The 25,586-nt window shown below is 44.1% G+C and overlaps 1 protein-coding gene across 2 annotated transcripts in view; it reads left to right on the top strand.

Annotated features, from left to right (window-relative positions):
• Positions 1-25,586, top strand: part of AHCTF1 (AT-hook containing transcription factor 1) — a 2,174,249-nt gene that overhangs the window by 2,123,943 nt on the left and 24,720 nt on the right. For both annotated transcript variants that reach the window (XM_069607832.1, XM_069607831.1), the window contains one exon: positions 23,618-23,709. In XM_069607832.1, coding sequence (XP_069463933.1) covers positions 23,618-23,709 — 92 coding nt within the window. The remainder of the gene's footprint in view (positions 1-23,617; positions 23,710-25,586) is intronic.

Genomic DNA, 25,586 nt, shown 5'->3' with positions numbered 1-25,586 from the left:
TAAATCGTGGGTCTGCACCCAACCTAGATATTATATTTATTTATTTTTGATAAACCAAATTGGAAATACAGTAACCAAAAACACGCTGTGCCAGCTCAAGATTTGAAGATAAAACAGATGAATTGTTGGCCACTGTTGAGGAGCGGGAATAAAATGAGTGTCATTGGCTGCGGTAAAATTCCTAAGAGAAGATTTAACTCTAATATATGAAGTCAAATAACCCTGCAAAGACTGACAAGAGACTTTACTCTTGTGATTAATGATGATGATTTGGAACTTGATTTTGATCTGTTTTTGCAAAAGTTTTTATATAAAACTGGTAAGCAAATAATAAAAACAAATGATAGGCCAGGATGTTTGGGCCATTGGCGTCCCTTCCCCACGTTTTCAGCACGGGGCAAGGCGGCTCACTCGAGCAAAGCACACACTCTGGCTTCTGCGGCACGAGGATACAGTGCCGTAACCAGCATCAGGACCTTCTGTGTCCAAGTCTCTCTACTTCTTAACGGGTCTCTTGATTCAGAGGGCATGATGTACAAAAGCAAGATGAAAAAGTTCTTTCCTTTTTACTATATTCAATTTGGGTGTTCACCCTGGATACACTCAGATCACTTTGCAAAACAGTTCAATGTTGGATCCCCCTCTTCTGGGCTCAAACTCCTTATTAGAATGTTTCTCGGGTGGCTCATGGTTCACCCCGGATGCCCCTCAGCCAGGCTCATATCCCTTTCTTTTACCCAATTTGTCTCCCTCAGCCGGACTCGGACCAATTGCAATATACATTAAACCATTGAAGACTTTCGAATGTGCTCAGGGTTTAGCTTGACCCATTGCAGGACCACTTCAATCTCAAGATTCCCTTTTCTCAAACTTAGCATCAGTTGGATTCCTAACATAGACTTTCGAATGAGCACCCACGTGGCGACGGACCACTCTGTGTACAGTATCTTTTCTTGGCCTCCCAAAGTTCAGTCATTCCTTTGGTTTCCAATTATATTCGCATTGCTCATCAGCATACGTCGGGCAAACTGTTCTTTTTAGATATCTTCATACAATGTTGCTGCTTGCAACCTTGGTTCAAAACCCAGGCTGACTCATTGGCTTTACTGCCTTTACTGATGCTGCTTTGTTGTGGGAGCCAAGCACAGTACCACAGCGTCAATTGCTCATCCCTGCCTTGGTTATCGATGCAGGAGAGCGCTGGGTAACTCTGACACACTGTGCAGGTTTGATCAGCTTTCGTTCCTGGTCTTAGGTTTCTTAGTTTCAAAGGTTCATGAAAGTAACGGCCATTGCTGTTTCTTTAGGAGATCCAACTACTCACAAGCATATCACGCCGGATTCTCGAGAGGGGCTAGGGGTACGATTGTCTCATACACAAGAGGGTACCGTTCCGATTGAGAAAGGTATGCGCAGACCCACAAGGTCAATTTCTGGTGGTACTCTGGGAAGTAGTTGGAGCATCATTGCAGCCTATGCTCCCCCGCCACTCCCACCACTTACAGGGGAATTCCTGAACGATCTCCAAATAGCAACACTTATGGAACAGGCAGACTCGTAGGTCCTGGGGGTGAGAGGGGACTAACAACGTTATGGAGATCGGTAAGGATAGGTCACACAGGTAAACAAAAACCGGGACACCCCAACCAAACTATACTCCTTTGCAGATGCAATGGGACTGGTGGATACGTGGAGGTCCCTACACGAGACAGAACCCGGGTTCTCATTCTACTCTGATGCACACAGGTCGCTCTCCAGGATAGACTACTTTTTCATTCCCCAGAGCATGGCTCACAGGCTGTTGTCTGCAATAATCCTTGCGAGAGGCATTTCGGATCACTGCCCTTTACTGATAACACTGAAGAATGGGCAAACCAAACTTGAAACAACCTGGCGCATGAACGCATACTATCTGGGAATACCTGAGATAATGGAGGGCCTCTCTCATAAAACTACAGAATATGTTGACCTTAATGTGGGATCAGTAGACTGCCCAATTACGGTGTGGAAAGCATATAAGACGGTCGTCTGGGGGGGGGGGCGGCATCTCCTTGGTATCGGCCCACTACCGGCAACACACTCGGAGATCACAAAAGCAGAGTAACAGGTGTACAGGAAGGAAGAGCAACTTTTGGAATCTGGGGGGAGGCTATCTTCTTGGTATCAGCGCACTACCGGCAACACACTCGGAGATCACAGAAGCAGAGTAACAGATGTACAGGAAGGAAGAGCAACTTTTGGAATCTGGTTCTCGGGCCTCGCAGGAGGTCCTAACTACGGCACCGTAAGTACTCCGGAATATTGCATTAGATAATGCAAGGACCGCTCACTGGTCAGTCCGAAGCCAAATATATATGACTGGGGACAAAGCTGGCAAGACTCTAGCCTGGATGGAAAGGTGAGACCAAAGCAAAGGGCAGGTAAAGGCTATACTAGTGGACGATGGGTTAAAGGATACAAACATTGTTGACAGGCGCTCCAAAGAAAAATGTCTGTCTTTGTGTTTTCCAAATTATAATAGCATCATTAGCTGTAGATTTTAAACAATATCGATAGTCCCCGAAATGTGTTTCCCCATTTTTCATCAATGGTTCATCAGGAGGGATAAACAATATTAACCTTTAAATTTCTGCAAAAATTAAAGTGAGCAAGAAAAGACTCTTCATTAATCTGGTTGATCCTCTAATGTAAATTGTGACAAAAAACATATGTTTGTTGCATTAAGTAATATTTAAAGAAATCAGGTGTTGCAAATTTAGAAAGACCGCTTGTTGCCAATGCCTCAATAGTAGTGAAAAAGCTTAGTTTCTTACTTACTTTATATTTGTTATTGACCTCAAAGTTTTAGTTCTCATATCAGTTTTGATAATTAGTATTAGACATGAGTCTTGTTGCTGCTGTTGTGAATCCATTGTTTAGTCTTAATTGCTTTAAAGTAAAACAGTTCCTAAAAATAAAAGTTATAATGAGCACTGGTGTGGATTTCATCAATAAAATTGAGATTAGTGCTTTTCTCATATATTCCTAAGTGTGTCTTTCTTCGCACACTTGTATTATCTGGATTTCTCCTTGTATTCCTCTTCTGATTCTCGGTACCGTTAGGCGCTGTGCTTGCTTTTTCCCGCAATTCTGGAACTGATGCCATTGTTCCAAAGTGGACAGTTTTTATTTTGGCGTAACTCCGTGATGACGCGATCCGCGTCATCACGTTGTGGACTCCATTTTGGATCGGGAAGGTGTCCGTCCCTTCCGTGACCCGAGATTGAGTTATTTAATCAATCCCATTCGTTCTGTGTTTCCAATAGTTCTATCGTTTTTTCTTTTTTTAGTTTATTCAGTTATTTTGGATTCAAACTCAATTCTGTTGATTGAATTTAGTCTTTTTAATTATTTAATTTGCTGCTGTCCCTGCATCGGCATACAAGCGTATTTCTAATTTTAGAAATGGTCTCTTTTATTTTTATGCTATACACAAAGCTGTAGTCATAACATTTTCTGATGTGAAGAAAACCCCACACATCTTGGATAAAGTCCCAAAAGGCTGAAGAATAAATAAATCAAACATAATGGGTAATTAAAAAGGTACAGATTGAAAACAATTGCATGATAACAAGCATTGAAATGTTCTTTTGATTCAAAACAAAGCCAAAAGGACAGATGACAAAAGAAAAAGTAGAATTTGCTGAACAGTGATAAGATGATCCTTTATATGAAATGGGCCAGTTCATGGTCAGAATTTAATCCTTCTGTGCAGCTGTCCATAGAATAGATCCAATTGGCCTCTCTTTGTCGCAGAATTCTTTCTCTGTTTCCTACTCTTTTCGGCGGTGTCAGATGTTCCACACCAAAAAATTGGATCAATTTGACCTGTTCCTCAGTATGTAAGTCCAGAAAATGTTTACTTAATGGATAATGTTCATCTTTCTGTTTGACCGTGCAAATATGTTCTGCAATCCTAATCTTCAAGGGTCTTACTGTGCTGCCTATGTAAAGTTTGGAACATAAACATTTTATAGCATAGACAGTAAATTTGGTGTTACAATTGAGGAAATCTTTGATAATATATTTTATTCCATTGGGTTTAATCATTTGTTTTAAACCGTTTTCTGAATAAAGGCACATATTGCAGTTGACATTTAAAATGTCCTTTCAATTTTTGTTAGCCATAGTTGTTCCTTGCCTCCATTAGTTCTGCATTTTGAAAAATGGGAAGGCCAAAGAATGTTCTTTAGATTTGGTGCTCTTCTATAGGTAATGCATGGGGTGTTGGTGAGAAAGGGCAAAAGATCTTGATCCATCATTAAGAGGTTCCAGTGTTTGTTCAAAATAGTTTTCAAAGTGTTGGTTTCCGTGTTGAATGTTGTGATAAATCAGATTTTTGATATCACTTTTTTCTCAACATCTTTGTATCTGCGAGGTTTAGTTTTCAACAAATCTGTTTTAGTCTGTTTACTTTTGTTTTTGGCTCGGTTCAAATGTTGATACTTATACCCTCTCATTAGAAATGTTTCCTTTGCAAAATGTAAATGTTTGTTCATCTCATGTTCCTCAGTGCAATTTCTTTTAATCCTCAAATACTCCCCATAGGGATATTGTTTTTGATATGTACCGGATGATAGCTAGCTGCATGTAAGATGCTGTTTCCTGCAGTTGGTTTAGTGTATAGCGTTGAGTGAATTTGATTGTTATGGATGGTACAATTCCAGATCCAAAAAATGAATTCTCTCAGTACTTTTCTCCATAGTGAGTTTGAGATTATATTGGTTGTTGTTCAGATATTGGTGATATTCAAATAGAGATTTGCTGTCTCCTTTCCATATTAAGATATCGTCACTGAATCTACTCCAGTAGATTATTTGGTTCTCAGAGAAAGCTGGATGTTGCCATGCATGATGTAATTCGTAAGAACCCATATATAAATGTGCGTATGCGGGGTAAAATTTGGCCCCCATTGCGGTACCTTGTCTTTGCTTGTATAATGTTTAGTTAAAAAGAGAGATCTTGTTGTTTAAGGTGAAGTTCAACATCTCGATGATCATTTCATTTTGTTTTTTGTATACTAGCGGACGATGGGGAATTATTAACTGCGGATTCTGACATTGTCGAGGCATTTTCTGCCTTCTATGACAAACTCTATTCCCCCCCAGCTAGGGCAACCGAGATTAATGACCCGAGCTTCCTAGATTCGATTCAACGCCCCGTCTCTTAGAGCAGCAAGCGAGAGACATTAATTCCGAGATCATAGAAGAAGTTGAAACCGCACTGTTGCAACTCCAATCAGGAAAATCCCCCGGGCCCAATGGCTTCCCGGTAGAAACCTGGAAGCGACTCAGGGGCGCAGTAACAGGACACATACATTGCATGTTCCTACGAAGCAAAGAACAGGAACAACTTCCCCTGGACCTCAGGATGATATGTATAGTTGTGATTCCCAAATCCAGAAAGCCCCCGTAACTTTGCGCCTCTCATAGGCCCATATCATTAATTAACGGGAAGCCAAAATTCTTGCACAGATCCTGGCTAATAGACTGCTAGGAGTGATAGAATCCCTAGCCCAACCGGACCAATGTGGGTTCATGCCCGGCAGATCGCTATTGATCATGTCCCGGCAATCTCTGACCCACTGGCCCTCTTGGCTGTGGACTTCGAAAAAGCATTTGTTTCAGTGGGGTGGGTTGCCCTGTGGGATATTATGAGACAGATGGGATTCAGGCAGGGTTTCGGTCCTGGGTGCAACTGCTCTATGACTCCCCGGAGGCGGTCGTGAGGGTGAATGGTAGTCGTGAGTGTGAATGGTAAGTCCTCCACGGTGTTTACACTGGGCGGTGGGACCAGACGGGGCTGTTCCTTCTCCCCCCCCCTATTGTTTCTCCTTGCTATTGGACCACTGGCAATAAGACACAAAATGGATAGGAACTGGACTGTATTTTCTTGGCCTTGGGAAAGAGGATCAAATCTCGTTGTACGCAGACAACCTTCTCATATATCTCAGCAATGTTGCGATCTCTGGAACGGTAGTGTCCCGCATTCTTTCGGAATACCAAAAAATTCAGGGGGCTTCAAGTGAACAAACAGAAAACAATCTTTTTCCCGCTCCAGGTGTAAGATGCCACAATCCTCGAAAGATGCCCGTACTTGGTCTCGATCCTAGGCTTCACTTATCTTGGCATGCGCATCAGCCCAGCTTTAGATGACTTCCTCAATCTACAGCCTGTGATAGACAGATTTACAGCCGACGTGTCTTACTGGCAGGCCCTCCCCTTAACATAAAGGGGTAAAGCAGCCTTGTTCAAGATGTTGGCACTCCTGCGATTTCTATACATCCTCCAGAACGCCCCGTATTCCATCCCCCACACAATTCTTGCAGCAATAGATGGTGTCCTCCGCTGGTTGTTGTGGCGAGGGAGGCAGCCCAGCATTGCCCTTAAAACACTGCAAAGCTTGGTATGGGAGGGAGGTATCGGACTGCCATGTCTCTGCACATACTACTGGGCAGCACAAATAGGGGTGGTGAACGACTGGCTACATGGAGACTCCACGCTTCCACACATCGAGGCTGAGATGGGCAGAACAGGCCCGATCACTCCCCTTCAGATATTGTACGGTGAAATCAAAAGGAAGGTGGGAGTGTCAAGGATGGCACTACTCATCCGCCAGGTTTGGGAGAGGCCCACCAACATATGGGGTGGAAGGCAAGACCGTCACTTGAGCAGGCTTTGTGGCAGAACAAACACTTCCCTGTGATCCAGAAAATGGGATACTTCACGATCTGGGAGGGATGGTACATATGCATACTCGCAGATGTGCAGGACAGACATATCCTGGACTTCGAGGCTCTGCAAGTGAAATTCGGGATCCGACCTAGCGATCATTACAGAAACTTGCAGCTAACACATGCCATTAACGCCCAATTCCCTAATCAGGGGGAGGTTCCCAAATGTTCCCCCCTCAAGACCAATGTCTGCCCAGACTGCATTCCGACCAAGGTCACCTCCACGCTATACCAAGTCCTCAATTCCTTCGGAACACAAGAACTGGCTAGGCTAAAAAAGAAATGGGAAAGGGACCTGGGCCCACTAGAAGCCAAGGAATGGGTGGAGGCACTAATGTTTCCACGAGATATTGGTATTGATGCCAAGCTAAGACTGATTCAATTCAAAATATGACACCACTCGTACTATTCTCAAACAGCAATGGCATGTAGGGGGTGCTAGACAGTGGGGAGTGTCTGAGATGCAGAAGAGCGGATGGCACCTTCTTTCATAAGGTGTGGGGCTTTGACATACTCCAGAGCTTCTGGGGGAAATGTATTAACAAGATCTCTGCCGCCTTGGGGTCCCCGGTCCCACAGGACCCGAAGCTGATATTGTTGGATATATGGGGCGAGACAGACTTCACTAAACACAAGAAGACATTCCTGCCAGTTGCACTGGGAGCAGGGAAGAGGCAAACTGGCGCAACCTGGGGCTCGGCTGAAAAGCGGAGTATAAACAGATGACAGATATGCGTCCCTGGAAAGACGTATTTTCATGGCAAAAGGGTGCCCCGGGAAGTTTCTGAAGGGTTGGCGGAAATGGGGGGATAATTTATGATTACGGGTATTTGATGGCCCTGGTGGCTTACGATGTTCCTTAATGTAGCGACTGACCTAGACCCGGCGATATGGGTCACCAGGACCTCTCGCGATACACCTGTGCTAGCTCGGAAATGCTTCTTGGTCTGAAATGCTGTATTTATGACATGTGACCTTGTTGATTGTTTAAAGTTGAAATGTACTTATTAATAAATCAATAAACAGAGTTATAAAAAAAAATGAAATTAACAGTCTTTAAGGCACGTCCCTCTGTGCAACCCTCTGGTCTCGCAGTGTTTCTCCTCATATTAAACGGCCCTCTTGGAACCGCTGTTTCCTCGTGTGTTTTGTCTCTGAATGTGCTTTCGTGCTCCACCTTTTATCTGTGTGGGGAAGTGTGATGGAAGTCAGGTGTGTGTAATGATCAGTAATTTGCCTGACCATTATATGGGGACATGTCTGTTATACGGCTCTGGTGTTAGTCCATTGTCGCTCACGGTGAGCTGTACGTGAGAAAGTGTTTGTGGCAGGAAAAGGGGGTGGGGGTTGAGTTCCTAGGTATCCTACCTGATAGGACGGGAAAAAAGTGTTAGGAAGGGGAAACAACATTTCAGCAGGCCGTGACCCACTTCCACTTCCCCGAAGACACCTCATCCAGGTGATCCTCCCGCACTGGTTCACCCGCAGGAACTGGATCCAAAAGCGATGGCCGTGTCCTGGCCACCTGGATGACAGGTCCCCGGGGACCATCGGGGAGACACTGTCAGGTTTCTCATAGTACCTAGACTGGGAAATATGTTAATTCCAGCCTTCATTAATGCAGATGATACAGTGCTCATTGCACAGACCCCAAGAGCATTGCAGATTTTGGTAAATTAATGTTCTGCCCATATGAGAGATTTGGACCTGCACACTGATACTACCAAATCAGCAGTAATGGTATATTTAAGGAATAAAAGATTGTCTAAGTTCCCAAAAATTGGTGATCCCAAGAGTGAAGCAATTTGATGCTCTCGGGGGTTCGATTTAATGAGAATTTTAACAGGAATGCACATCTACAGAAACAAGTCCCAGTGATAAAACAATTGTTTGGCTGCATTTATATATATATTTTTTTAATTCTTTTTTTTATTTGTTTTGATCAAGTAGATCTTTACAAAATATAAAACCAACATTATGCCAATTTACCACACTAAATGTACAGTTCTCTTCTAAAACAATTCCACAGAGAAAGAGGACAAGCCTTTAAGAGATCAAAATAAGGTAAAAAGATAAAAAGGAAGAAAGAAGAAAGTAAAAAACCTTAATTTCTCTGAAAACCTGCACCCCATTCTGCACTGTTAGTTTCAACTGCTGTGTTATGCCACAATATGTAGAGAAACATTAGTCCCAGTCTGCCAAGCGCTTGTATGGGTCAGGCCAAGTTTTAAAAGGACCTGACCCACTGCAATCGTCAGGGCGGTGTTAGCCCCGAAATCAGGCGATTCTAAAAGTTCTCTGATTGCCAGCACCCCGTTTTATGCACAAATTTCCCAAAGTAGAGAACTCTAGTCTCCCAAGTTCCTTCACATTCTAGGAGCAAGTGATGCAGGTTTTGCTTATTTTGAGTTGCACAGATTTTACAAAACGGTATTATATTCTGGCTTTGCCATTTAATGCTTAGGATCTCGCCTGTATGAATTAAGTTTAGGCGGGCCCTGAGACATACATATCTTGATACACTGCTGGGATGTTTTAGCAGATATTTGGGCAGATCTCACAATTTTTTTTTCCACCACTACTAAAAAGCTATTCTTTGGTTTTACCAGCCTCATTTCCAACCCTGTTTTGATCCAGTCCATTGTTTCCAGTTCTTTCTTTGCTTTCAAGGGATTCTCTTTCAGGATTGCTACCGTTGAATCGGCTCCTTTCAGATTTCTTTTATGTCCAGCTGTTGGAGGATCTTGGAGCTGTCCATTTGTAGATGGTGTTTAACGTCTTCGTAGAGAGTGTCTTTTTGTGGAATTATTATTAGACTGTAGAGAGATAACAATCTCCAAGCTACCTGTTGCTGCAATGATTTCAGGCCAAGCTCAAACCTTAAAACCTGTATAGGAAGACAGCTAGGCAGACCCAACGAGCTCTTCCAAATGCAACCCTCCACTTGCCAGTCTATGTCCCAGAGCTTTGATTGGGCCTCCAGCCCATACAATATCACAGGGATTACTTTGGCGTTATAAAACTTTATTAATGGTTTAATTGAGAATTTGCAAAGCTCAAAGAAGATCTTTTTCATCTGAGGTATTGTTTATCAATTTTAGATCTTATTTCAAATTCCATTTTGCTTACTGATGGAGAGGCAAACTACTTTGTCTACCCTTGTAAATTGCCTCTCCTTCAAAAAACCATTTACCAAAGTTGATTTGCTTTTTTGGATGTTTCAGCACCAAAATGTTGGACTTCTTTGGGTTTACTTGTAGACCATTGAATTTAGTGTATTCACTTAATCCATTCAGTAAGTGCTGCAGTCCTATTGCTGTCCTATCAATTAGGACAATGACGTCTTCATAGGCGAGCCCAAAAAACCTTGATGGATTTAAGTTTGGGGCTTGCCAGAGTCCACGTTTGAAGAAAGTCTCCCAGATCTGACAGGTATAGGTTAAAGAAAAAGGGGGCTACCATGCACCGCTGTCGCACTCCACACTGATTGTATTGGAGAGCTGACCAACCTCATCTAGTCTTCCCGTAAGCAAGGTGTTTTTGTGAAGCTCAATTAATATTGCCAGGAGCTTGTTTGGGAGACCCCACCTTCTCAATTTTGCCCACAAATTCTCCCTATTTACTAGGTCAAATGCTTTGGAGAGATCTACCCAGGCTCTAAAAAGCGGACCCTCTCCATATTTTCTCGTGTGTTCTTTTAGGAGACTCAGGGGGATGCCATTTAATGTTGTAGACATTCCTCGCCTGAAGCCTGTTTGGAATGTGGAGATGTTATTTGATTTGGCCCAATCCTCTAGCTCTATCAAGAGTATCCACATGAATATCTTGCTTTCGATATCCAAGAGGGCAATTGGCCTGTAATTTTTGGGCTGTGATCTGTCCCCCCCCCCCCTTTGTAGAATGGTATTATAACTGCTTGTTTCCAAGAAGGAGGGAAGAGTTTTGACTCTAGTATTTCCCTATAGAGGGTATCAAGAAGTATCGCCCATGTATTTACGTTGAACTTCAAGACCTGATAAGTTAACCCATTTGGGCCCACTGCCTTTGATGATGAGGCACTCATAATTAGATCTTCTATTAATTTTACATCAAAGTTAAGTTCCGACTTGACGACCTCCTGTTGATTTTCCAGGGTAGCTGACATGTTTTTAAAGTTCATTGTCAAGTAGTCTATCCATCTCTTTTCTGGAACTAGATTACATTGGGTGATGTAACTGGCTAATTTCTTTCCTTTACTATTCATCATTGCCCAGAAATTGCGGGTACTGTTTTCACAAAGAGCCTCCAGCATGTGTTCATTGTCTTGTTGGTGACGAAGGATCTTTCTTGCTTGTGACCATTGCTTATAGTTCCTGATAAGCTTTTTCAGTTCTATATTAAGTTCGAATGGATTCGTAATAGAATTCTTCAGCCGTCTAACTTCGCGCCTTAAGGACCTTTTCTGAATCCATGTCTCCTCATCCAAGGAATGTAGGTGATGAGTTTCTTTTGCCAAGGCTCCTGCTGTCTGGCGGTGCACGGATCAAATAAATGGCTGAAAGCAGTGAGGTTTGCAATTCTCTTTTTGTTCTTCTAATGAGATAAGATTTAACTTCTCATTCAAATTTCGTCCCTCTCTTTTGTATTTAACCAGGGCTGCGTTGCCTTTTCTCAGTAATAAGTCCTGTGGATATTTAACCAGCTGTTCTTCCATTGAGCTCTTGATTTTGACTCTTAATCGAGCGTGACCGCTCCCTTCTCCCCAGAGTATTCCCATGGATGTTTTCTTCAGTTGTAGGTCTTCAGAGACAAAAACATAATCCAATGTGGAGAAGGCGTTGCCACGGGTCCATGTTGGATTCGAAGGGCAATCATCTTCAACAGAGCCATTTAGCATGAAGAGGCCCCATGAATTTAGAAACTCTAACCACTGTCTCCCTGTCTTGAAGATTTTTGCCCATTTTGATGAGTTCTTCGTGCCTTGAGTCATAATACAGTGAGTATTCAGATCACCTCCCAAGATCACGCTGGCATCTCCATGGAACAACGCAATTATGTACAACACCATTGACCACGACCGATGGAATTGATCAAGGCTACATTGCGCTGGGTTCCAATAAATGTTCACTACTACAAGGGAAGGAAGATCGTGAGCGGATTGTAGTTTCGCTTCACATGCCAAAATGCCTTCCTTTCCATTATGCAGAAGTGTGACATTATTGCTGAATGAGTTGTTAATCCCAAGCAACAGTCCCCCCGACGGATGTCCTTTGGATTTTTGGCTTGCCGGGGTTGTGAATATTGTGCACCCTTCTATTTCTATTGTGTGTGTACCAGGTCTCCTGGAGTAGAATAGCATCAGAATTTAAAGAGAGATCTTTCTTTCTGCTACTCGCAGTAAAGGTCTTTGGTCCGCGGGTGTTCCAACTTGTGATATTAATTTTGTTTTGCCTAAAGAGACTGCTGACTCAACCCCAGCTTCAGTAGTACTTGTGAGAGGATCTCTGGGAGTGCTGCTAAGGTGCTAGCCTTATTTTTTCCTGTGTTTCCCCAAGAGAGTACTTCTGGCTCCTGATTTAAGATTCCCACAGCTTTTACACTTTCTCCTTCAAAGGTAGAATTCTCACTGTTTTTGCCAGTTTGCACTTCTCAAGAATCAACAGGCTGATTTTTTTCCAGCTCTTTCTTGTTACTTTTTATGGCTTTCCATGATTTTTGTGATGTGAAGCCCACCTCTACCTATGTTCATCACCTTTCTGCTCAGAAACATTACATATTCTAGGTCCCCCGAGCCAAACAAGTAGAGGTTGGGAACTCTTTTAACGTAGTCCAAGATGGCACTTCTGCAGAGTGATGTATGTTTTGGTATTTTATTTAACGCTTTTAGCCAGAGTTTTGGAACGGCATATTCTTGAATTTCTAGATCTTCTTCCAGGGCTTGTTCATAAGATTTCACCTCCACGTCAGCTATCATTTTGGGGTCTTCTTTTTTTCTTTCGGTACTTCTGTCAGTTCCTTGGTCTTTCCCTGTCCATTTTTGACTTCGGCCATCAGTGACATACTTATGTTTTTCTTAGCATCTCGTTTTAAGAAGATTGGTGCAATTTTTAACGTTGCTTCTGTTGATCCCTGAAGTTTTTTTGGAAGACTGCTGTTCTCCTTTCCCAAAAATATTGAGGCCCAAGGTGGGCCTTTCAGTGATGGGACAGGTTAGGATTGCTTTTTTCCCTCTAGTCGTTTCTTCTCTCCCAGTGGGACTTTTGGTGCTCATGACTCCTGCAGATGAAGTTTGATGTGGAAGTACTTGTTGGACCATCTGTCTGAAGGCCAACACTAGCCCGCGAGATCTTTGCTTTAGCCGGGCAACACATGTCTGGTTCCAAGATATCTTTCTGCTTCCCTTCTGTGTTTTTTTTTTTTTTTTTCTGGCGACATGGTAGGGTTTCCCACTTTTTACCTGGGGACCTTTCGTGTTTCCATTTGTTGTGTCCAGGAAGTGCGACTCATTACCTAGCGTATCTTTCTGAGAGGTATTTTTCAATTCTTTAGTTGGGCTCCAAGCTGGCCTTTTTTTTTGTTTTTGTTCTCGAAGGATGACTGGGAATGCCATTGTGCTGATTTTTTTTTTCATTTTTATTTTTTTTTGGCTTTCCTTCGTCCCTTTGACAATTGTTTGCCAGGTGCCAGCCATTCAGCAGAACATACATCGTGAGAGCTTGACACGTCCTCCTGATTATTTATTGGGGGCTCGATTTCTACCACTTCATCTTCTTCCACGACATGTGCAAGCCTTCTGAATTCCTCCAGAACTGACTCCGAGGGGGGAGTGTCATCAAACTGTGTTTGTCCCCTCTCCCTCTCTTAGGCTTACCGGGGACCCAGTTGCTGTTCTCTTTTCGGTCTTCACTAGGTGTAAAATTTCTTAGAGTAGACACTTGTGTTTTTCTTCTTCCTCTTTTTTCTTTATCAACAACCTTTCTAGGGCTGAGAGGTCTAATCCTTGCCTCGCAAGCTCCACTCTCAGCTCTCCTAGTGCCGGCGTAATAGTTGTATTAATTGATGAGGTCAGCCCCACTACTGTGGAGTCAAAACTAGTTAGATCTTTGGTTATTTCCATCAGGGTACCTGCGTGAAGTTGAACTTCCAATTTCAATTGCTCAAAGACAGATACCAGTGAGTTTAGTACGAAGTTCAAAGCTCCAAGTGCAGCTGTACTTGGCTCTTTTGGGGTTTCTTCTCAAGTTTTTTAGTTCCTGGACTACCTCTGATATGGAGCCTTTTTTTTCCCTCGTGATTTTGTTTGTATAAGAGCTTCCCCTCCTGGAGCCTCCTCTACATTTAGTATCTCCCTTTCAAGCACAGCAGTTTTTTGTACGGGCACTTGTGGAGGAGGGTCTACTATGGATGAGCAGTCATTTATATCATTTCCTAAGAGTTCTATGCCGCTTCTACAAATAACATCTCCATTATCGCTGCATTTTTTCTTGCCAAAGTGTTCATCGATTTACCTTTGAATCTTGTTTGTCGTGATAGTATATTCCAACCCCTTTCTCCACGACTGAACCGTATCAGAAGGGGTGCTACTAGCTGGCAGATAGCCCAAAGGGCCAGGATACACCTGTGCAATAGTTATATTAGCTGTGTGTTGACTCGTGGAGGGTGCGTTATTCGATGGCAGCTCTTGGTTTTGATTCTGATTGTGTGGCTCCTCAGAATAAAAGGAGCCACACAAACCTTTACTTTCTGTGTTCGTCCAGTTCCGACACGCCACTTGCTCTATCTCAACCCAGAGGTGTAGGGCACCGTACAGCGCACAGCAAGCAGCAAACAGCCAAACAGTAGAATGAAAGCGTGCCCTTTACTTGCGCTGGCTTATATATTCATGAAGGAGCACAAGCAGCAACCGCTTTGTATTGTGGAAAAGATCTATAATGGCCACATGACATGGGCAATCCAATATGGTGCTGCGATTTGGGGTTATGGGGATAATGGCGGTTCTATGTGTTAATATCCCCGCAAAAATATTGCGATAAAAAATCTCTTTATATTTTGTGGCGATATTGACCCATGGACGCTGCGGGGGACACCCCTGCAACCCCTGCATTATTTTAAAATGTGCGGGGGACACCCCCGCAATCCCCATTCCCACAAAATATCCTCCCCAAAAATATTGCCTATGGCGAGACAAACGCCCATATGTATGGTGATAATTTTGGTGGGGATATTTTGTAGGGATACCATAATGGTGTGCTGCAAAAAGAGGAAAATCGCTTTGTGAAAATTCTCTTGGGCTTACCCATGTCGGTGCCAAATTTTGCTTCACATAAAAAGATAGGCTTGGCCTTTTAAGAAGATCTGTTGGCCTGGGAGCATTGTAGGTTATGGTGGCATGTATGGTCTAACCCGAAGGCTGAGTTTACACAGAAATTGTTAAAGGACTTATTGGGGCGGGGGAAAGGGTGCCAATAAAACCAGATAGCTAGAAAATGCAGGGGAAAGTGAATGCTAGTAGTATGACTATTGAACCTTTACTACTGGACAATGGTAGGTGTCGTCTCCTAACGAATAAACTAATGGAGTGGTTAAATGAGGCTAGAGAGACACAGAAGCTACTGAAACCAATAAACAGACAATTGATGAGAATATTGTCAAATAAAATAAAGGAATATCTTGTCTGGGCAAACGTAATACCAAAGGGCACCCATTACGAGGGTGTGCTTTGAGTTTTTAGAGTTGGGTGAGCTTCTAAGTCAGAAATCAGGCTTGGAATTTTAATCTAAATGCCCTATGTGCCGAGCTCAGCATGAGGATTTAGTACATTTCTTATTCTTTTGTCCAGCATATTGTAAACTATGGAAAATGTATTTGCTACCCTTGTTTGTAGCAAGAGGCTTCATTCGGCATAGGCCAACACTTTACTGTTTGCTGAATGTAGCCTCGCCATCTATAGCCTGGAATTTAACTCCATACACAAGAAAAGACTGGCGAACACGAGAAAGGAGACAAATAGTAGATACAATTATAAGAAGATGGAGGATAGCTCAGGGGCAGCATGCTCACCTTGGAAGCAAGACGACACGGAGCACCAAAGGTTCGATCCCCGGTCCGCGCTTAGAAACCTCTGGGTATTACGCGCGTTATAAATAACCTATCATATCAAGATGTAATGAAACTAAATGAGCCGGTTCTGTATGCCCCAGGCTTGTTAAGGCGCTCTGTATGTTTCAGATAATGTTAAACTGCATTATACATGTGATTTTTATAAATGAATTGCTGTTTTTTATCTTTTGGGTTTGGAAAAAGTTGTGTCATGGTTTTAGACTGTTTTTAATAGCGTGAAACTGTGTTATGTAAGTGATATTGTAAATTAATGAATTATTGCCTTATGTTTTAATGTTCAGAATAGTTTGTCTCTAGACTGTTTTTAATAGCGTGAAACTGTTATGTAAGTGATATTGTAAATTAATGAATTATTGCCTTATGTTTTAATGTTCAGAATAGTTTGTCTCTAATGGTTGTGTATGATGTATCTTTTATGGATTTTCTATTCAATCCGAAATAAATAATGTACGTACTTACCCAAGGAGATGTCTCGTCTCAACAATTTCTCTTTAAAATGCTTGTAAAATGGCACTGAGAGGCCGTGAAGCCCCGGGGCTTTGGCACGTTCCAGGGATGATATTGCTTGCAAGATTTCCCCATTTGACTTATCCTCATTTAGGGTTTTACGCTGTTCATCGGTGATCCGGGGGGAAGGATACGCATCTAGGAAATTACTAATCTGCAGATGTCCAGGGCTGTCTGATGTATACTGGGCGCTATAATATTTGTCAAACTCTAGGAGTTTTTCCTTTTCTGTGTGCAACAGCGTCCCCACCTGTAACATTAATACCCATTATTCGGAATTCCCTAGCCACCTTTTCAAGTCTCCATGCTAGGATTTTGCCCACTTTGTTTCCTCCCTCAAAAAAACACTGTCTTACTTTGATCAAGGAGAACTCTGCCCTAGACGCTTCAAGTCCATTTAGCTGGCATGTAGCGTTTTGTAACTCTCAGTAAGCTTTACGTGAACCGGCGGCTCTGTACTTCTCCAGATCCTTTATCTCAGACACGAAAAGATATGATTTTTGCGTGTTATCTTAATAATAACTGCTCATTTATAGAAGAGCGTACCCCTTATATAGGCTTTGAAGGTGCCCCACCTGATGATCTCAGACGTAGTATCAGACCCGTTGTTCACAAAAAAAAGTCCTCAATATCGCTTTATATATCCCTGCGAACAATTAGATCATTTAGCAGTGATGCATGCGTTCAGCCTCCATATTTTGGGGCTAAGTTCCTGTGGTCGAATGTTAGTTATCTGCACGGGAGTGTGGCCGGAAAACCCTATAGTACCTATCTTTGCGTTCTCTAACACGTAGATGATTTCCCTCCCCATAAACATATACTCTATCTTTGAATATATGTGGTACACATGAGAGATGAAAGTGTAGTCCCTCACCTTGGATGGCTGTGCCTCCAAGAGTCTACCAGGTTTGTCTCTGGGACTAGTTTCACAAGGTCTTTGGATGGTCAAATAGCGCCCCGGTAGGAGCCTTTCGATAAATCCCATTGGACGTTGAAGTCCCCAGCCAGGATGATGTACCACGACTTGAAGGAGAGCAGTTCCCTGAGCATTCCACATACAAATTCATTTTGGCTCGAATTAGGAACGTATATAGATGCTATGGTTACTAGGGCGCCATTCTACCGCCCAGTTAGAAATATATATCTACCTTCCTTATCTGCTTTACTCATAAGGAGTTGGAAGTGGGTCTTATTCCTAACCCGGCCCCCAGGCCACTCTTCTTCTGCTTGCATGAAGACAAATATTGGAATGGGAAATATTTAGTGCAGAAGTCCCCCTGTATCGCATCTCACCATATGTGATTGCTGGATGCACGCCACATCCACCCTCGCTGTCTTTTACCTCTGCAAGAGTTTGGTTCTTTTCCTCTGCTAATTCAACCCCCTGACATGGTGTGAAATCAGTGTATGGGTCATCTCAATGGGGGGGAGGATTAAACTAGAACTCTATATCCCCACCAGCCACACCTCCACATAAAGACTGTACAGCAATCTCACCGAAGGGAGTCCCTTTGCCCAGTATTGACAGAACACATGCATAGGAGTGGATTAGTTGACTGAGTGGATACTTCACTGTGATTGAAAAATGACAACAATGAATAACTAGGGAACATATCCATCGGAGTGAGTAACCAGTCGGTATTCCTCTCCTCTTCAACTGAAGAGGAGTTACCACTCATTGTGGCCTGATGCACCCCCCACTCCACTCCAAACCCTGTTCCTCCATTTCAGTCACCCATATCCTGGGCTTACAGTGCCAGATCACAGTGCCGCCAGCGATGTAGGGCAGCTCCAGAATCGGCTTGTCGACAGGCTCTGAGCTCCCCCGATATAGACCCCTTAGGGCTCATCTTCTGTTTACCATGGGGCTTCTACCAGTTCCTTTCCCTGGAAATTGCATGGGATGGGGCCAGCTCAAGACCTATGATTTTTGTGGACTCTTTGATCAGCAACCTGAAGGAAAAGCTCCACTTATATTTCACTTTCGCCTGCTGCAGTTTCTCTGTCAACGGGTGGAAGGACTGCCTCTTTTGTAGGATAAGGGGGGGTTAGGTCTTGATAGGTGAGGAGGGTTTGATTACGGTAATTCAAAGTTACAAGCTCTGTGGATGCTCTCAGGATATTTTCCTTGGTGAAGGATTGGAATTTCATGATTATGTCCTTGGGCTGGGATCTGCCCCTTTCCACTGTGGCCACATTCTGTGCACATGGTACAGAGTGATGCCCTCACTTCCAACATCTGGGAATTTATCCCAAAAGAATTCCAATGCCCATCCCTTCAAGCCAGTGCCCTTGATACCCTTCTTTGCTCCTCTGATCGTGAGATTCTCTATTCTATGCCTATTTTCCTCTAAGTCCTCAATGATAGCGACTAGAGAGAGCATATCTTGTTTTGCCCCTGCAAGCTCTCCCTGGAAATGTATTGCACCCTCATGCAGCTCTCCTCTGTGTGTCCTTCTCTGGATTTAACCTGCATCTGATCTCGGGTGAGATTTGACACCGATGTCCAGATGTCTCCCCTATCACACACTCCACCTGCGGGTCCCCCATTGTTCTATCCTCCGACTGTGGCTCTTCAACAACTACCTTGCCCCGCTGGCCCACCTGATCGCCGCCTCCTCTCCTCACTTCCAGTGTTATGCAGACGACATGCAACTCTCCTTCAAGCTTCCCTCTACTTTCTCCTCTGCTATTCAGGCACAGTGTGCTGCCAATGATCTCTGCATTAATGCCAGTAAGACTGAGATCCTTCTCATTGAGATCCTAGCTCCCTCCTACCCTCTGGTACCCTCTATGGGTCCCCTGCCCTCCCACTCTTGGGAGGCAAAAAACCTTGGTGTCCTCTTTGACTTCTCTCTCTCCTTCTCGCCTCACATTGTGGACCTTGCTGCCAAGAAGGCCCACTATGAGCTGCCCCTCCTGGGAGGCATTCTCCCTTATCTGACCTTCCCCCAGAAACTCAATGTCTCCAGAGCTCGGGTCTTCTCTAGGCTGGACTACTGCAACAGCCTAGTTCTCAATCTTCCTTTATCCTCCCTACGCCCCCTTCAACTAATCCAGAATAGGACTGCAAGACTTATCCTTGGCCTCAAGCCCAGGACTGCATCTCTTCAGCTCTAAAATCTCTCCACTGGCTCCCGGTTGCTGCTAGGATCAAGTTCAAGACCATCTACTACATCCACAAGGCTTTTGGGGCCTGGGGCCTCACTACATCCAACTCTCTCTCTCCCTAAATACCTCCCTGCTAGAGCCCTTCAGTTCTTCTATCTCCAACACTCTCTGCAGATCAGACACTTCTCTAAACAGAGTGTGTGGTGTAGATCTATCTCCTCTGCAGGAGCCTACCTCTGGAATGGTCTCCCTGCCCCTCTCGGGTTTGATCCGGATCTCCTAAAGTTCTGAACGCTCCTCAAGACCCTCCTTTTCGCTTCTTCCTTCCCTCTCCCCTGCTAACACCTCCATCTACTGCAGTGACTGGCTGCCTGGTTTCCTCTGAGTTGTACAGGGGACCAGCCCCCAGCCCAGTCCACCCCCCTCCTCGCACTTAGCATGTGGACCCTCTCCCCCTGCATCCTATGCAGTCCCTGGCACTTGCCCTCCTGGCCTCCCCTTAGCACTTGCATAGCCCATGCACCCTTCATTACCCTGCCCCACCTTTCATTCTCTCCTCTTTACCCTGCACTTCGCTTCCCGCCCTAGCACTTTGCATTTCGCGCAGACCGGCACTTCTCCCCCAGCCCCTCTCCCTCGCACTTCTTGTTACTGCACTTGCATGATTTGAATGTCACATGGCCTAGTTCGACCGTTATTGTTAACTTTCTCCCTTGCACCACCCCCTTTTTTTGGGGTGTTTTGTGTCACCTTGAAACACCATTTCTTGCACAGGCACCTCACAAATATCAAAATAAATAAATAAAATGTCTTCCATGGTTGATTGAATCTCCTTTTTAATTGTGTGTGACAGCTCAACTTTCAGCGTTTCCAGACACTCCATGAGGTATCTCCTGCTTAGCGCTGTAGGCTTATCAGTTTCATCCCTCGCCTCAAACGCTTGTGCCATTGTGTGTTCCTCAGCAGTGCTGTTCACCCTCGCTCCGCACCTATTCGTGCTAAGGGACTAGAGTGACAATAGTGTTTTGGTTTTGCTGGAGGCTTTGCGTGGTGACATGAGCTATGTCCCAGTTTCTCCATAGGGACACACCCACAGCTTCCAGTACAGCTGAAGCCCAGATCAGCGGAAAAAAGCTCCTCTGGCCTGTTCTCATCTGGGAGGTGGCTTACCTCCATAGTGCACAAGAAGTCCAAGGTCACCGCCGGTTCAGCTTACCATGTAGTTTCCGGGAGGCCTTCCCTAGAAAACATTGGATTTTCCCCTGAATCAGATGAGCAGGGACCTCTCCCGCTGTCTCCCTGCTGCATGCAGGCTAAGCGGCCGCATGGTGGGGAAGCCCAGTAGGGCTTTAATTGCCCCCCACGCCCCAATGTGTTTCGGCTCTACTAGAGGTGTAGAGTCGCAGCACACAAAGAGCTCTCGTCAGGCCTTGCTTGCTTCTTGAAGGGCTCTTCACCAATCTTCCTCTACCAGGCAAGGCGCAGGAGACAACCCCTGAGTCGTCCGGGCGCAGTCTTTTTCAAACCCAGGGGATGCTCCAGGTGGGTTTCAGGCAACTTCTCTTCCGTTAGCTATCCCTTTACTGCTGCAGAAGCATGGTGACCCCTCTAGGGGTTGTCCAGTGGCCTGCCAATGCTCCTTTACGGCGCCCCTCCACACCAGGCCTCGCCCTTGACTCACGAGGATCTATGGAGTCTAAACCCAGTTGCCCCCTCAGCACAGCCCCCTACTCATTCTTCCTGAGGAACAATGGGAGTGGGTTCGCTCAGAGCTGCTGGAGCCAAGCCAGATGGCGGCAATTACGGACGCTATCAGCCACACCCCCCTACTGTCTAACTTGAATTACTGGTGTTGCTCTGTGTGGTCTCATTGTAGCTCTAGGCCACTCTCGCACACTTTCTGAGACCAAGTCTTGCTAAGAGACTACGTGGGCCTCATTGCACATGTTTGCTAAGCATTACTGCTTGAAATCTGTCTTCTCAGGATGCTCGTTTTGGCAGAACTGTCCTTTAGAGTTTTCTAATTTAGGTGGTGTCCTTGCTACCCTTCCACATCCAGGTCATTGTACTGCTTTGGGAGTCCATCAAAGATGAAGAATCCGTTGGAGGAAGGAGTCCACTGGAAGAACAAATTACTTCCCTCTCAGTAATGTTCTTTCTGATGGACATTCCTGCCACGGATTCCTCGTCCCCCTCCCGACCTGCCCCTCTTGGCAATTAGCTAGTACACCTTGGTTCTATGGTCCCTCACCGTCCAAGTGCTAGCGGAAAAGAGGGGTATCGAGGTGGTCAAGGGAGAAGCACCTTTCTATACACTGGCCTGACGTCCTGTCCAATGCTTAGGGATGTCTGTCAGACCCACCTTGCCGCCTCCTGGCGGCGGAAACCTTTCCCAAAAGCGGCTTTGTAGGGAGATAGATATGAAAGATGAGGAATCAATGGAAGCAACATCCATCAGAATGAACATTACTGAGAGGTAAGTCATTTGTTTTATGTTAATTTAATTTACAAAGCGCACGTTCACCACACGGTTATCATGGTGCTACCAGACAGCAAGGTCAGGGAAAGGAAATTGGAATAGGTATGTTTTTAAGGGCAGAGTGAAATATCGGATGGTTGGGTAAAGAGCGTTGTGGCGTGAGGAAGAGCATTCCAAAGAACGGCCCACCGCCACCGAAAAAGCATGGCCTCCAATCCGACAGAACCTAATCCTAGAGACTTGCAAAAGGTAGACCTCTGCAAAACGCAGTACTGGACCCGAGGCATATGGGTAGAATTTGGCCTACAGGTACTCGGCCCCTTGACCAAAAAAAAAGCCTGATAGACCAGGCAAGCAGCCTTAAACAAAATGTGTTTGACGGGCAACCAATGAAGTGAGATGTAGAACAGGGGAGATGTGGGCACAACACGGAGTAGCGGTGGCAAGACGAGCGGCTGCATTTTGAAGTACCTGGAGGCGCCGGCAAAGAAAGAGGCTGGTCTAAGCATACGGAATTGCAATAATCCATTGAGGACTTCAGTTTTACTACTGGACAGGGCGTTGACAAATCCCTGTTGGGCAGTGGAGACCACAACAGTCACTTTATTGCTAGTGTTTTCTGGTTATAAGTAAAAATGTCTTGCCTATATACACTAGCTTAAGCTCATTGTATTCAGACTGGTGCTCCTAAAGCGGCAAGGGTATAGAGCAAGACAAACATCTCAACAGTAATGCTATGCATTGAGTCTAAAATGCGAACATCTACAAAGGAGCTCCATAGATTTGATATTATAACATCCAGGCTGGGCGGGACTGGTCAACAGAACATTTGCCCACTGTAGAGAACAACTGGTCTGTCTTGAAGCCAAAAGGTACACGTTTAGCACAAATGCTATTCGTGCAGGCCACACGCCCCCTTGTAGTCCTCCTGTGACATGTTGTATAGGGCCAACCTGCCATGGTACACCAGCTACACCACTGGGCAACATGTTGGGAGACTATCTGATTTTAAAATATATTGATCAGTTTTGCTTCCTATTTGCCTCTCTGCCAGGAAAGCATACCCTCCTTCACCAGCATACATTGCAAGAGTCAAAAGCGCAGAAGTGGAACTCTTGGGCAAGGTTCCTTTTGTAGGTATGGATAACAAAACAACTTGGATGATTAGAGCCACAATTTAAGAGCAATAATATTCGCACTTCAGGGTTTGTCGAGTGGATTGGTCCTCCACAAAACACCATTTGATGTCTTTTTCCCCTCCACCAATGTCCTCTTTATATTTTGCTGCTTGGTACTCCCCCTTTTGCTGGAGAACATACCTATAAGATTATATTTTTTTCTAATATTAATATGCTGCTCAATGTATCTCTATCCATAAGGTTATGAGAAGCATTTCACAAGCAGTAACGCCTAGACCAGGTAATGACTGCCTTTTTGAAATAATGTATTTTTACCAAATTCAAAGTGCCTGTGGTTCTCCTTTCAGATGTTGGTACAGTAGTTATTCTTAGCATATATATGAAGATTGACAACCTACCCATGTAAAGGTAGGTAACTTCTTTTTGGACCAAACTAACATGATCAACCTCCATGTTTTTTGTGTGATTTTTCTTGAATGTTATCATATTAACTACATTTCTTTTCTGTAGGACTTAGTGGTTCAAGAGAATGCAGATGTTATTGAAGAACCAATCGTTAAGAGAAGAGGCAGGCCAGCAAAATCCAAAACCAAGGACACAAGGTACATGTTATTTTGTGCTGTTGTCGGGTTGCTTTGGGGAATAGAACATGCTTGCTGCTTCTAAGGAGCTGTGTTGAGGGCCTTTGATTTTCCTTTGTTTCCATCCTTTTTGCTATAATCTACATTTGTTCCACACTGTTCAAGAATGTATAGCTAGTAAAGCTAAGCATGCTCTTAAATTGAAAAGCAGCTTCTCCAGCATTGGCTCGTTCATAGATTCACATGCTGTTTGATTATTCCCCCTCTTCAGGCTGGGAATCCTCTGTAACAGTAAAGCAGTTTACATTTAAAGTTTAAAACTGCTGTCACTTAATAGCTCTACCAGAGTAATTTTGGGTCATGTTGCCCCACAGCTAATTGACAGGTCTCCCTTAGTTCTGCCCCCGCAGGCGATCTTCAGATGCACTTACATTGTTAGCAGTAGTGAACTGGATAGTCCCAGCCCCTTTGATGAGTAGCAATTACCCTGGAGATGGATGGGGATGCAGATTTGTATTCATACATCAATAATTGCAACAACTCAGGTAGTTGGCAAAAGGAAGACTGTTTTAATATCAGTTATCTAAAACAGGGAGCATAACGAACATCAACGAACTCGCTCAACCCTCTTACTCAAACATTCTTAGTAAAAACAAAGATCTTATAAGGAAAACTCATCAATGACGTTAACCTACGTATGTACTAACGTCATTATACGTGGCAAACTACAAAAACCTACGAGTATGGGTGATTGGCTCTGAGTGAACATCTATGTATACGATCCATACTAGTTTAAAAAAGTGTGAATATGTGATTGGTTACTTAACATCAGGTGGGGCAACTAAGCCCTCCCCTAAAAATGACCACTATGAATGTCACTGAATACACGGCATCCCATTGGTTTACACAACTATAGGACCCCTAATTACACGGTCCTCTACAATTGGTTGGCACTCTAACCTTTGTCAGTACTTTTCCACCTACGTCTTTCGGCATGCAAGCTGGCCATCCAGGTGCTGTTGAGCTCGCCTTAGCTATTGCTTCCCACCAATTAGGATATCAATCCATCATCGCCTCAGTGGTCTGCTTTCAATTAGGCTTTGAAGCTCGGCCTTGAGCTCGCTCTTAGCTCTGAGAATTTTAGTTAGTTAGAAGCACAGTCTGCCCTCGTGCGTAGGTGTGACCATTTCGTTCGTCCAACTTCATGTGACTAGAGACCATGGAATCGAGCTTTTTGGTGCATTTAATACTATTTTTTAATAGACCTCTGATGTCTTCCTTGATATGTTCATGCCTTCTGAACAGGAGTTTTGCTCTTTCACACAATTTTGTATCCAATGTCAGTTCACTCCAGTTTGATAAGACCTTGGCTTCTTGGCACACCCAGCCTTGTCTGCTGAGCTTCACTTTGTAATTCAATTTGCTTTTTAACTGCGACATACTAGAAATGAGGCCTTCTTATTACTGTCCAGCACTGCTATAATGCTTAGTGGAAACATGCATCCTTTACTTGTCCAAATGCATGTATGTATATGTTGGCGCTTGCCGCAATCTATTCACTATAAGCTTGAATCTAGCTTTCAAGATTACTTTGCCTACATGCGTTTCTTTTGCATCTTTACACGTGTAAAATTACTCCATGTCTTCATCGGTTTCTGTGGCATAAGCCTCTTCCCCTTGATCCCAAAATGTCACTTATCCTTGGTACTTTCTTGATGCCTTATAGAACATCTCTTCTGGGTACGTCATCTCAGCTCTGTATGGCCTATACTGGCGATGGTTAGTGACGTTACAATTCGTCCTTGCCGCTAATTGGCTCTGCTTCTTCAGGGATTTCATTCAAATGGTCATCATATTTTCTTGTATGCAAGTATGGTTTTCTCAATGGGTACCTTGCC

Source organism: Ambystoma mexicanum, chromosome 4q (genome assembly GCF_040938575.1).
Source record: "Ambystoma mexicanum isolate Mex_15411 chromosome 4q, UKY_AmexF1_1, whole genome shotgun sequence".
Taxonomy (NCBI): Eukaryota; Metazoa; Chordata; class Amphibia; order Caudata; family Ambystomatidae; genus Ambystoma; species Ambystoma mexicanum.
Note: the sequence above shows the minus strand (reverse complement) of the source record. Positions and strands in the feature narration are given on the sequence as shown.